General features: G+C 43.4%; 1 protein-coding gene across 3 annotated transcripts in view; it reads left to right on the top strand.

The window, feature by feature from the left end:
• Nucleotides 1-14,278, top strand: part of LOC119377510 (acyl-CoA:lysophosphatidylglycerol acyltransferase 1) — a 74,644-nt gene that overhangs the window by 44,742 nt on the left and 15,624 nt on the right. For all 3 annotated transcript variants that reach the window (XM_037646938.2, XM_037646937.2, XM_037646936.2), the window contains exons 2-4: nucleotides 5,125-5,350; nucleotides 11,348-11,562; nucleotides 13,271-13,407. In XM_037646938.2, the coding sequence (XP_037502866.1) occupies nucleotides 5,125-5,350; nucleotides 11,348-11,562; nucleotides 13,271-13,407 (578 nt within the window). The remainder of the gene's footprint in view (nucleotides 1-5,124; nucleotides 5,351-11,347; nucleotides 11,563-13,270; nucleotides 13,408-14,278) is intronic.

Raw genomic sequence — 14,278 nt, 5'->3', positions numbered from 1 at the left:
GTCCGCAATACTTATTGCAATATCTCTGACCAGTGTTTTCTATATTGCAAGTCATTTGGCATAAGATGGGAATCCTTATTTCTTATTGCAATTTTACGCTTTCACCACCCATCCCAGCTTTGTCTACTAGCACAGCACAGTGCTTCGTTAAAGTTGATGAATCTTTTACGTTTGAACTTTTGGAATGAAGAGAAGAGGTTGCACTTATTTTCATAAGGTACAGCATTCAAGGATGCGAAGGTGGATGTTTTTAAAATCTTGACTGCAAGAAAGAACAAGCAGCAAATCCAAAAAAAAAATATTTCAAATAAAAAAACATGTGAAGCATGTAATCGGGGCACTTGCATAGAATTTATCAATAGTTAAATTCACAGTCACGTAGTGACAAGGATGGATCGCTTACAAATAGTTCTGCATTCTTAGAGATGTGATACGCTTTTGAAATGTTGAACATGGTTTGAACAGGAGGCCAGAACAAATGAGTTGTATTTTCCAAGAGAGGTTGGAAACAGCATGAATGGCAATTACCCACACTCCAAGTTTTTTAATGAATATGAATTACCAACTAGCCCACGTATCCATCTTTTTGTAATTGAAATATACTGTTAGAGACCCTGTGGTCTTGCTTTACTTCCCGAGTTTCCGCTTTAATTGGTCGCCTGACTTGTTCATGAAGCGAGAGAACGACTGTTCTCTTGGCAACCTTGTTCAAGCCTTGCAAGCATGATAGAAAGTGCGCCTGATACTTCCAAGTGTCCTCACGCCAAGTGGTCTGACCTTGACCAATCTCCAAGTAGAGAGGTCTTGTGTGTGTGTGTACCTACATGTTGAGAATAGCCTCATGTGGGCCGGTCATCCTCTGCTGCCTGTAACATTAGGCCATATCTGACGTGACACACACACGTTGCAGTGTTTTCCTAGGACATACGATAGGACATGGAGTGCAGTCGAGTTGTCTTGAGCATCGTACGAATCTGCAGAAGGGGGAACTTGTCTCCTTTGCTTGTGTGACCCCCCCCCGCGCGGGAGCAGTGTACTGATAACCTCGTTGTGTGCCTGGCAGCTCAAAAGTGCCCCAAACTTATCACTGGTTCGCAGTGTTTATCTGGACAGCTAGGAATGTTGTAAACATGTAGCTCGGATACTTCATCGTGGAGAGCAGGGTGGCATATGCTATTCGTTCGAGAAAGTTATTATTGGCGAGGGCTCTTACACTGTGGCATGTGTAGACGGGATAAAATATTGCACATTAAGAAGGATGTCGGATAAGTAGCCTTGTGCATCCTCATGAAGAAATCGCCATCATCATTTAATTGAAACCATTATTCACGATGTCCTGGTGCAGGGAAGTTTATAACATTACGGAATACATTGTTAGAATCTTACGTTTTAATACGCCAGGTCCCAAATTCATGTTTGGGGACTTGTCTTGGGGCAGAGCAGTACTACATGTTACTTTGCTTCTATTTCGATTTCACTAGCCTCCTTCCCCTGAGCAGTGTGCTTTCTTTTATAAATTTAAGTTTTCAGTCAAGCTTTTTTACACTTTTCCTGGTAGGACAGTATGGGAAGATGGAAAGTGTACATTGGGATACACAGCAATGGGTGCTTTATGTAATTGCGTATGGATTGGCTTTGAATTTCTGCTCACTTTATTGGATGATGCCATTTTTAATTTGATATATGCCTCAGTAGTTAACCCAGAATATCTGTCAAGGGGTTGGGGGTTGAAATTTGGACAAGATCATGGGATTGTGGGGGGAGGAGGGGAAGTGGGCAGCTTGCATAATATGACATTTCCTTGCTTCAGCTAGAGGAATCGAACACCAAATGTAGTGCCAAATAATAAAATACCCAAGGATAATAATGGTGCTTATTTCTTCCGTGTTTTACTGAAATGTCTTGCAAGAGCTTGACAAAGCCAAGAAGCCATTCTGCAAAGTTGCTGCATGTAGAATTCAACCTGAAGTCACCTGCTAAATTTCAGTGACATCAACAGAATCTTTGAACGCATATGTTTAGACTGTTGGTTAAAAGGACAGTAGGGCTATTAGGAAAGGCTTGAAGTTGGCCTCATGGGGGCAGGGAGGCTGGGTTGTAACCTCTGGAACTCCCACTGTCAGTTCACCACTGGTATGACTTTTCTGACTGCGATCTGCATAATTTCTTTATGCTTAATCATTGAAACATGGTTCTGCAGTAGTTCCTGCATTTTTACACTCATACAGAGGAAAAAGTTCACTTTTTCAAATGATTGAAGACATCTGCATAAAACTGTTGTCATTTTTGGCCAAGTACTGACAGCTCAAGCATTAAAGATCTATTCTAATTGTTTGAGACATTTATGTTACATGCACATGGCGCATTGGTAGTAAGCTCAGTTGCATTTTGTTCATTCATACATGGGGGATATTTGTATAACTATCAGTTCTCTCCAATTAAAAATGCAAAACATATTGGAAGTGAACTATTCTAAGTTAAGAATCTTATGTCTTACTTTTGTTTCTTTAAATGAAATATTTAAAGAAACCGCAAAGCTTAGAATCGGCATGCAATGCAAGGAAAAATAAGTGACAAATGTACAAATATTTTTTGCGATTGCTATCTTGTAATCGAACGCAGTACCAGCATCGATGAACTAATGTGTTCTGTTTGTAATATGTGAATTGTGTTCAACTGTTCATGATATAGAATTACGTTGCCTTACAGTATTGAAGCAATTGGTTTGGCTGTGTTTATTTGACTACTTTGCAATAATTCATTAGTGCTAAGGTGCAGCATTTCTATCATGCAGGAATTTTGCTCATTCAGCATTCAGGCTTATGACATCAAGCAGGATGTAGTACCCAGTAGAATGTGGCCTCTGAGATAGTTGGTATAGCAGCAGGCATCTTGATGCATGCAAAAACTTTGCGCGCCCAGTTTAGTTGCGAATTCGTTGTCGACTAATTTTTGTCTTAGCATAAATGTTTTGAAAGTTATTAATATCTAAATGTAATATTAATTCAGCATGCAGCTTTCTTATAGAGGAACATAAAATAGAAATCATAATTGAGCTCCATCAATATTTAGTTAATTGCATTCCTGTAGTAACATTTAGGGCAGTCTAATGGAACAAAGCTTGGTAAGCGAGACAGGAATAGACAACAAAAGAACAAATGACACCTTCCTGTAATTCCAGTAATGAGTTAACTTGGCTGTTAATTAGTAAATGAAGACTGTGCTACATTCTAAGGGAGACACATTTAAGTTTCCAGAATTCTCCTTCACTGAATGATTCTGAGTGAAATCCATTAATGCCACTGACAGCACATTGGCATACTGGTGACGTTCGTGAAAACCTTGGCATACATTTTTTGGGCAAACAACTTGTCTCTTCTCACTAAATGAATGAAAACATCGCTTCGAACCAATATTTTCTCTGTGCCTGTCATCATAGAAAGTGCAAGAAATGCAGAAAAAAAAAGACCATACGTACGCAGTGCAAATCAACTGAATTTTATTGAAAAACACATACATATTTTAGTGCAAAGAAACATGTGGTCAAAATATGAATTGATTGTCACTAAATTGGTTTAAAGAAACCACAAAGCTTAGAATTGGCATGCAATCTAAGGAGGAATAAACAACAAATGTACAAATATTTTTCATGTTTGCATCCTGCAATGAAATGCGGTACCGGGCTACTGCCTTAAATTCAGAGTTCCTTTATACATAAAATCGGCAAAATGCTGTCACCTGTGTTGGTGATGGCATGGGTAAACCATGGCTGTCATGGGCAACATGATAGGCCATATATGGGAGACTTTAACTGACATTAACTGACATTAAATGACATTAACTTTGTTTTGGATTCATTCCAAAACAAAGTTAATGTCATTTACCCTACGTAATGCCCGCATACCAACATCTTACGTTTTAAATAATGCCGAAATAACACTTAGTTCTAGTTATAAATACCTTGGTGTTCACTTTCAATCAGATCTCACGTGGCATTATCACATTGACGTCATCCTTGCTTCAGCTAATCGTTCACTTGGTCTTATCAAACATTTAAGCTCGCCTATTTAACACTCGTTCGACCAAAAATCGAATACGTTTCAGCTATTTGGGACCCAGTTCAAGCCTATCTTATCCAGAATATTGAATCCTTGCAAAACCGTGCTGTGCGTTTTATTTTTTCAGATTACTCACGTCATTCAAGCATCACTGCACTAAGAGATCGCGCCGAACTTGAACCCTTATCTCATCGTCGCCAAGCAGCTCGCCTTTCGCTTTTTCACAAGCTATACCATCATTCAATTCTTTCTGACGATTTCTTTCAGCTCCCTGCAGTCGTTTTTTCTCGCCGCGATCACCAGTACAAAGTCATACGACCCATATGTCACACGCATCGTTTCGCTAATTCATTCATACCATGCACTATCATTGAATGGAACCATTTATCATCGCACGTAGCTACCGAAAAAAACATAACGAAATTTCAAGATCTTCTACGCACTGAGCGTATTGCCTAAACGCGGTGTCCTACCTAATTCATTTCTTTTCACCTTTTCCCTTTTTCATTTCGCATATTGTAGCGGTATTCCTTCTGTATTGTGTATTTCATGTACTCTGTTTGCGTAGGCATTCAGTAACTGCCTACTGTGCTTGCACCTTTTCCTTTTTTTTTTTACCATTTGTGTCTAGTTACTTCAGTATGTTGTAGTTTGCATTTACTTCATTGTCGTTGTTGTTGTTGTTTTCTGACTATGTATACCAGCCAAATGTCAAGATTGTACTTTTTACCGTTTTTCTCACTCTGTTGTTTTTCACAATTTATTGTAAAATGTCCCCCTATGTAATACCCTCGTTGAGGGCCTTTAGGGGTATTTTGAATAAATAAATAAATAAGTGTTGGTACACCAGAGAATGCTGGAATCTCACGGGAATGTGAGCTCATCACATCTTAATTTTAGTGCTAAGGAACACTGACACATGAGAGACGACAGGACAAGCACTTCCTGTCGCTTCCTGCTAAAATGGAGATGTCATCCGTATTCACCAACTCACCCAGTGACAAGTTCTTAATCTCTGTGACACTCTGCGCCCCCTTCTCAATTCAGTTCGTTGCTGCATCCGCAGGAGATGGAACTGCGGCGGCTGCTCCACCAGGTGCGCTGCTGGCTGCGGGTCATGTTTGTGCTCGCCAACAACCTCTACTGCATCCCCACCTACCTGGCCTGGATGTGGGTGGCCTTCTATCCGCTGCGCGTGCTCTTGCCCCCTCTGTACTGGGCCATCGAGCGCCAGCTCTTTCGCCTCCTCCTCCTCATGGTCTCCTTCTGGAGTTGGAGTGCCGAGTACTATGGTATGTCGTTTTGGTTGCAAAGACATTGTTAGCAGTTGGCAGTGGTGTGAGAATGATTTATAGACGTCACTCTGCCCAAGTGGCACTGCAAGAAAACAACCACCAGCACCCTCATCGCAGCGCTGGCGCGAACTGGGTAGTGCAAAGAGAGCTGTTTGCAAGCGAATGTGCATAGGCCACAATAGACCTACTTCTGTTGTTTGTGTCGAGGCACAGTTTCCTGAAAATCAAGGACCTGGAAAGCTACTTGCCACACATCGACGCTTCAGAAAAGTAGGAAACTCATCGAAGCGAACTGCAGGTACAATGCAAAAAAAGTTGTACTTTCGCCGGCTGCAACTCGCAAGTAAGCATCGCCTGACATCGAATTCGAGGCAAGCCCGCCGACATCCGTTCTTTAGGGCCTAAATGCATTATATTTGGGTATATACATAATGTCAAAGCCATGAAGTATATACCCAATCAGTTTATCTAGCAATGTATCTTAGGATCGGTGGTACAAGCTCGATTTATGAGGAACTTTTCCATACTGCTGCGGAATCCTCTCGCCCTCATTCCACAAGCGCTTTTCCTCATTATAATTGGCCTAACCAAATGTGTGAAGGTGATCTCTGTCATCGATGTTTGGCATTTTGTCTATAATCTGGAAGGTAATCACTCTTATTGAAGAGCTGTCAATAATGCATAGACAAGTGATTTTTTTGCCAAGCTGTTTTGCTTATCGTAAGGCAGTGCATATGGGCCACGCGGCTATACTGTTTTAGGCAGCGCACGCTGTCAACGGCTTCTTCACACGTACATAATAATAATTTCTGGGGTTTTATTTGCCAAAACCATGAGGGAACCTTCGTGCAAATTAACATTTGGACAAGCAATAGTTTGATATTTCACCAAATAAAGTGTTCTATGTCAGTTGCGCTGCACGAGATTCTTCAGCATACCGATCGTAGCGCAAAGACTAAATGCGTGAGCACACGTCAAGCAAAAAGTGCTGCTCGTTTGTGTCGAAGTGCTCGTCACACGTCTTCAATGGAACATAATGTGGTGGCAAACCAGTGCGCATAGAAACTGAGCCATGCTGCCAGTGACGCGCTGCAGTGAGCCCCAAATAATGCATGACTTGGCTGACATGTCCTCTTTGATACGCCATTTTAACAGCCACTCGTCAAAAAAGGCCACACAATCTGCTCTCAGCCTGCAAAACTTTCCAACTGATTCGGACCCATGCACTTGTTACAAACTACACTTGCGAGTGTTCTCAGTGCGGCTACCATGTGTCGTCTAATTGTTCAATGTGGCGCAATGATGAATCTGGAGTGCCACTGCCACGCGAGTTCGTCCCTGTACAGAGACCACGGAAGTGCGGATGCGACTTGCCATAGCTTTGTCATTACTTCCGAAGTCTCATTCAAAATAAATAAATAGTAAACCCTCTAAATAGTAAATTAATGGGTAATAAATGGTATGTAGTTCTCGGCACTTGCAGGACCCTTTTGCAGAACCTAGCTTGAGAAACCCTGCCAGTTAAGGATCCAAGGGGGGATAATACTGGTGGTGAGTGGGGGGAAGGGAGGAATGACGTTTTGACACATGTCACTCGCAGAAACTGTATTTCTCATGCTCACCTTTTCATTAGTGCTTCACCACAATTTACATCTTGTTTGTTGCGGTGAAAAGCCTGCATGTGACATTATTTTATGTGAACAGCCTAATTAATTGCTGCTCTCTGAATTTTGCTCTTGTCTTCTTGTTTACGTTAGAGCAGCATTTCGTGATTGCACTATAATAAGAATGTGCACTAAAAAGTCGCAGACTTAATCCTGCTCTACTCCATGTGATCCCGAACTCCATTTTGTATGCTCCAAAAACTGCTCCAAAGCACAATTTTTTCAGCTCCAAACATGCTCCTAAACACAATCTGCTCCAACACAGCTTTCTTCCTGCTCCAAAATTTGCTCCATATCTGAAACTGGCTGGACCACCACTGTATCAGTCTTTAGTTTTATCCAGATGCAAATGCACGCCACTCACATCGCAGCGTTTTCGAACACCTCCTGCTGCTTGCTACTGGCACCTCTTGATGCTGGTGTCATGAACTCACCTTCAAGCTTATAACTTTTGCTCTCAAGCACTTGCACTGTGTTGATTGTGCACTTGCTTCCGCCACTGTGTCCTCGGAGACTTAATCCACCTTGTGTAGCTCATGCATGAGCTCTTGCTCTCTTTGTAAAACAAACACACTGTGTCAGCTCCCACTGCAAAAACAAACATACACGCATTCTGGTGTCTTTACAAAAGCCCTCAGTGGGCAACATGAATGCCAAACTGCACATGTCCCGATCAGAACAGCACCAACGTCACAGTGCACCACAACACGTCCACTGCACATAGCGCTCCCTTGACACCACCAGACACGGCACCTAGGTGAAGCTCTAGTATGTTACTATGCGTGTGGGGGGTCCCAGGCTACACACCCCCATTCCAAGATAACTGGAGCATTGAAAAAGCACCCCTTCTCTCTGAAATTTGACCGGGACAGGACGGGCAACAAGGGGTCGAGGATAGTTTGAACTGGATATGACATAAAATAATCTGCAAAGCTGAATGGGGCACCCCCCTATTGATATGCTAGCATTCTTTCTCGTATATGCCCCTATATCGAAATCTCTTATGCTGCATGTTTTACGTACATTCTCGTAGAAAAATGCAATGCATCACATGACAGTAGATAGATGGAATATTGTTAAACTTGCTAGCTCTGTATGTTTACACTAACAATTTGCCAAAACCACTAGCAGCCGCATGTGAAGTCCTCCAGATTCGGATATTGAAAAAGCATCTGGCAAATGTAGTTAAAGTATGTTACTTCACAAGCTTGTGAATTTATTTTAATTTAGTCGTATGAAGATAAGGTAAAAAGTAGTACTTATTTGTAATACCATCGAGATGAAAAATAGGGCACATTATAAACACAATATTAAAAATGTAAATGTGCAGTAAAACTGCTGATATCTATGAAAGAATAGACAAAGAGTTAGTAATGTTCAAATCAAGCTTTAGAAAGGCACAAGTTGTAATGATTGAATAATAAGCTGCAGTAGAGGGCATTACTGCAAATATCCCAATAATACAAAAACAAGGGAGCAGACTTGTTATGCTTTGTGTAAGGGAATATTTAACATGGACTCACACCATTCTTGTTGTGTGCTGCACCAAGAGGAAAAGACGTAAGGACATTGTGATATGAAACTAGCACAGCGCTTATATCGGCACATATGGCCACTACATGGTAAGGAACATGGCACATACAAATACATAAAACCTCGATATAACGAACACGGATATAACGAATTATCAGTTATAACGAGGTAAATGAAGAATAGTCTTGTCATAGATGAAGTGTTACCAATAAACGTTGATAACAAATTTTCGGATAACGAAGTTATTTTTGTGGCAGATGAGTTTGTTATAATGAGGCTTGTGTAATGTCAAGCTGCAAACACATGGACTACTGTGAACATAAGTTGAATAACGAGTTTGAGAAACCTTGCATTTTGATGGATGGGACAAGCAGACCCAAAGGTGAAGAAACCTGAGGCAGGCGAGAGGCAAGTCTTGATGTACACTGTCAATTTTTATGAAAGGGAACACGCGAGCGTGTGGCCCGCGAGCTCCGGCGGCTGCTTGCAGCGCCTTCAGGCGTGCGCGAGAGCAACCACGATCTCTTTTCGCGTCATCTAGTGATGAATAAAACAACCAGTCATGGGTAATATGCAGCCAGCTGCAAGATTGCAACCCCCTCCCCCTTCAAGCCGATTACGCAAGAGGCCGGTCCAGCGGCGTGTCGTCTGCTGCTTGTAAACTGTTTGGCACGCGGGAGCAATCGAAACGCCGAAGCTCTGCCGCTTGGCTTTCGCGCGTTGCACTTCGGCCGATTTAGAGCGATTTAAGCGACAGCGGTGCAGTCAAGTGAACTTTCGTTCCTGGTTTCCGGTTTTCAAATCTCGCATCGAATGCTGTGGAAAACATTTTTCTGAGTAGAATCCCACTTGGCCGAGAACGTGTCACCTGTCGTTAAAAAATGTACTGGCATGTCTGAGCTCGATGCTTTAAAGTCATGCATAGTGACTTACGCTGGGTTCGTGATGAGAGCGCGAAATGGCACTGCACATCAAAGAGAAGTATAAAAGGCTTTGTCATGGTTGTAAAGATTTTGATCGATAATTATCAGTAACATAAATGACGTGAGCATGAAACATGAAAAAAATTTCAATGCGTTTATTGAAACTGGAAAAACGTCGTCTTGCTTTTGACGTCAACATTAAAAGTAAAAACAGATTATGAGAATTGTTAGTACCTGGTGGCGTCACCGTTTGCGGCCCTGACAGCTGCCATTCTAGCTGGTAGGGATTGATAAAGAGCGGCGGTTAGGGACCTGTCTCTTCTCAGCTTCTCCCACTCCTCTTTAATGACAAGCGGCAGAGCTTCGGCGTTTCACCAAAAGCCAAGCGGCAGAGTTTCGGCGTTTCGATTGCTCCCGCGTGCCAAACACAGTTTACAAGCAGCAGACGACACGCCGCTGGCCCGGCCTCTTGCGTAATCGGCTTGAAGGGGGAGGGGGTTGAAATCTTGCAGCTAGTTGCATTTTACCCATGACTGGTTGTTTTATTCGCCACTAGATGACGCGAAAAGCGACCGTGGTTGCTCTCGCGCACGCCTGAAGGCGCTACAAGCAGCCGCCGGAGCTCGCCGGCCACACGCTCGCGTGTTCCCTTTCATAAAAATTGACAGTGTACAATGCTGAAGCAAAGATGACGCCTGGAGATTTGAGTGCTACGACAAGCAGTGAGCCTGCATCGCAGCTGCAGCGCGCGATGCAGGAAAGATCATTCTGCCCAGCGGACAACTTGTCGTGCTCGGGCACCACGATGCTAAGCACAACTGTATTCATTAGCCAGGCCACGATAGCTGCTGCATTGGCAGCTGACTGATGAGACGCCTTGCCCGTGATCCGCTGTGCTTGTGACTAGGGGTAGCACACCAGGCCAGGCCACGCACCATACAATACTTGTGCTGGCGGAATGCCACCACTGGTGGGGGTTGGGCGGCAGCAGCACTGACAGACCCGTTCCCTGGGTGCAGCCTGGATCATGGGTGTCCAAAGCGTTGGCCTGCCATCTTCCGTTTGCTGCTGCTTCGGCTTGTCTTTGGCTGCCAAGCATTTCACCACGTTTACAGCACACGTGGCCCAGTTGTGGCACACTGCATCTCTCAACCACCACTGGGCAACAGCTGATTCGCTGCACTCAAGCACACACCTGGCTCCAAAAAGCACACACCCGGCGCCACGCCTTTGATGTCGTCAACGCTTCTGTTCGTTTCATCATACTCTGTTTTACTATCCAACATGCAGTTAATTTTTTTCACAAAGGTAAATTTTTTTTAAGGGAAAGTAGATAGTTTAGAGCACACAATTCGGTTTGATGGGACTGTGGTAACCATGTTACCATTTTATGGCACATGTTATTGGTCACATGAATGACCATGTGACTGGTAAACCATTTGGTTTATAGGTCACAAGTCAGGAATACAGGTAAGTGGCAAATGTCAAGAGCAGATGGCATGCAGGCCTCTGCTCCCTTTAGGAAATGTACATGCATGGAGGTTTCCACCCAGCAGCTTGCCCACCTAGAAAGATAACTGTCAGTGAGGTATGACAGGAAATTTTTCTGTTCCTTGTTAACATTGTGCCACGTGGCTGGCCATCTTTCCACAAGGACATGCAGCAGTCAACGCAGTTGCAGTCTCTGTTTTGGGGTCTAATGGCCAGGAAGAGCATGCAAGTCACTCCAGTCTTATACGCAAATGGGAATTTAACAGGACTGTCTTTTCAGAGCGTCAAGGAAAAAGTAATGAACAAGCACATGTCGACGAAGTTTTTTTGCTCTAGTTATACTGGCATAGTGACGCTAATGTTGTTCCCGTTGCATCTCGCAGTGGACGAAGTCGGTGAGGACGTGAGCGAGTGCTACAGTGACCGGACGCTGGTCCTAGTCAACCACCAGTCCACGGCTGACGTGCCATTGCTCATGGCCTCCTTCCAGGGGAAGCGCTCGGTCACTGAGCACCTCATGTGGATCATGGACCGCCTGTTCAAGTACACAAACTTTGGCGCAGTCTCCATGACCCACGGTGACTTCTTCATTACCCAGGTGACCAAGTGCAGGCACGCTACATTGGGAGTCGCGGGTTTCACTCCGGCCGTCAGAGTGACATTATATGAGCTTACGAAAGAAGGGAAATTTTTTCGAGGAGCTCGTCTCTTTGTTAGACACAGCCAAGTGAATCCAATACACCATTAGGCCAGGGAAAGGGTAGAGGCCATTAATTGTTGTCTTTAACTGTAGTGTAATAATGTAATGATGTAACTTGAAATCACCTAAAGTGAACCTTCGAAGAATCACTCATCCCACTGACAAAAATGGCAATTTTTTGTCTACTTTAATATGTTCCAATTTATGTCATTATTGCTACCTACAGTACAGCTAAGAGACAATTAATGGCCCCTATGCTTTCCGTGGCCTAATTATCTATTGGATTGATTTGATTGTAGGAACTTGGTTCATTAAGCTTGTCATAGTCATGGTATCTAGTCGTGGAGAAAAAACGCTAGACGGTAACGTCGACTTGTTGTTAACGTTTCACTTGCTGTTATAGCATTTCTTTACCCAGAATGGCAACATTGTGCGATATCGCATAATGAGGCAAAACGGATGTAGAATGTGCACTAGCCTGAGGTTTGCATGTGCAAGTCAAGAAGCTTATTGAGTAGGTACTCCAGCGAAATTATAAAGCAGGGACCTGCGGTAGCAGGCAAAAGCACAATCCACAAATATCCAAGATGACAAGACTCTGAAATAAAGCTAGGCAGCTGCAGGGAGACTATGCTCACAGATTCTTGCTCAGAAAAACAAGCGCTTATATGGGTGTAGTAGCAAATGTTGTTGCCTAAAGCAGTGATAAAAACAAAAGCAAGGCATTGATAAAAAGGATGTTTATAGGATGCCAAAAAAAAAACAAATTTGCTGGAAGATAACCTTGCTTTTGAAAAATACAATAGATGTTGTGCACTTCCTTTTATGTAAAGTAACCCACGACTTCATGCAATATAAAGACAGTGATGAGCTTTGCCGCAAACTGTGTATATTGTCATGAAATGTTCATGTAATGCTTTTGTATGAAATGTTTTAGCACTCATATTAATGTTTGATGTGCGCCAGGAGTTCACTTTATTATCATAGTACCGTATTTTCTCGCGTATAACCTGCAGAAGATGTACAGAAAATTCCGAGCTAAAGTCGGGGCACGAGTTCTATGGGAATTTCGGTGAGGAAGGTGGCTTCATGGCAGTGCTTCGTAGTAATGCAAAGAAGGCAGCTTCATGGCAGTATGCGAGAATATTTTTCATTCTTATTTTTCCATGGTTTGTACTGAAAGTGCAGGTTATATACAGGGGCAGGTTATGCGCAAGAAAATGTAGCACCTTTCCTCTCTGTAACGCAATCTTTTGAATTACTCTACTGGAGAAATGTGTTCCCTCAACTTGAGCCCAGTCTATCCCTCTTAACCTCAGCTGCAAGAAATAAGTTTTGGACGTATTTTTGGCTTCTTGGCTGGCCATCGCTACGCACTGTTGTCGTGACCAATGCGATGCCATGGGTGACACGAATTCGACACCAAAGTGTAACTACGCTAGACTATGGTGCCTGCTGCCGAAATCGCTAGCAAAGCGTGAAGTATGCCATTGTTGGCTGACACCAGGAGTCTGTCTGAAAATTACTCCTCGTGGTTTAGGCTTTTGCTTCAGTGTGCCCGCACCCCAAGTTGGTCAAGATGGTTGGGGTTTGTTCTCGCACACAGGGCAAGGACACCCGCAACACCCAGTTGCAGCGGCTCAGGGACCACATTGCGGAGGTGTACCTCCGCCGCGGGCTCAAGTGGATTGTCCTCTTCCCCGAGGGTGGCTTCCTGCACAAGCGGCGGGCCACGAGCCAGCGGTACATGCTTGTGTTTGCTACGACTCGCTTGGAATGTACAGGCCTGTTGTGTTAAAGGGGTACTGAGACGAAAACTTTCAGTTGTCTTTTTTTTTTTTTACGTCAAACGAAAGGACGGTTCTTCAAGAGCTTAGAAAATGTACCGGTAAGCGTGAGTGTGCCCTGAAAAATTAATTACAACATGTTTCTAAAAGCTAGTTTCGGTTCCTACTTTGTACCCTGTACCCGCGACACGATATGACTTTCTCGTTACACACTCGCCCAAGATGTTGTGACGTTTCTGCGGCCACTCTGCTTCATCGCTCTGTTGTTGACACGCATGCGTCCATCTTGTATGTTTTGGTAGCTGAAGCGATCACAACTAGCCATACTGGTGCGTGAAGTCACTAGAATTGACACTGGAGCCTGACATTATGCTAGTGTCAATGTCTGCGGGTGCACCATGCGAAAATTGACTTGAATGTCACAACAAAATATTTGATCAGCATTTAATGAGCTTCACACTTGCTTAGAGCCCTCACTGTATGCAGGAGGTTTGTTTCGTGGGCTAAACTCTGCTTAAAAAATTGGTCATTACCCCTCTTAAGGGAAACTGAGGGCCAATAACATGTCTTGTTGGAGCGATAGATTGATGCTATGGAACATATCAAACGTCAATATTATAGACAACAGCTCTTTAGTAATACAAGTAAGTTTTGGCGAACACTTAAGGCTCCACTGGGACATTGAACTACTAATCCGATAATGTGGCAACTCCTCAGTATAAGTACGTCGCTAGCACCTTGCCGCTGAAATAAAAAGACCATTCCAGCACACTGTTAAACTGTTCGGTTAGAAATTGTAGCTCTCGCTGATCTTGAGAATAATTGTG

Source organism: Rhipicephalus sanguineus, unplaced genomic scaffold (assembly GCF_013339695.2).
Source record: "Rhipicephalus sanguineus isolate Rsan-2018 unplaced genomic scaffold, BIME_Rsan_1.4 Seq484, whole genome shotgun sequence".
Classification (NCBI taxonomy): domain Eukaryota; kingdom Metazoa; phylum Arthropoda; class Arachnida; order Ixodida; family Ixodidae; genus Rhipicephalus; species Rhipicephalus sanguineus.
The sequence above is the reverse complement of the archived record's forward strand: the minus strand, read 5'-3'. Positions and strand labels throughout refer to the sequence as shown.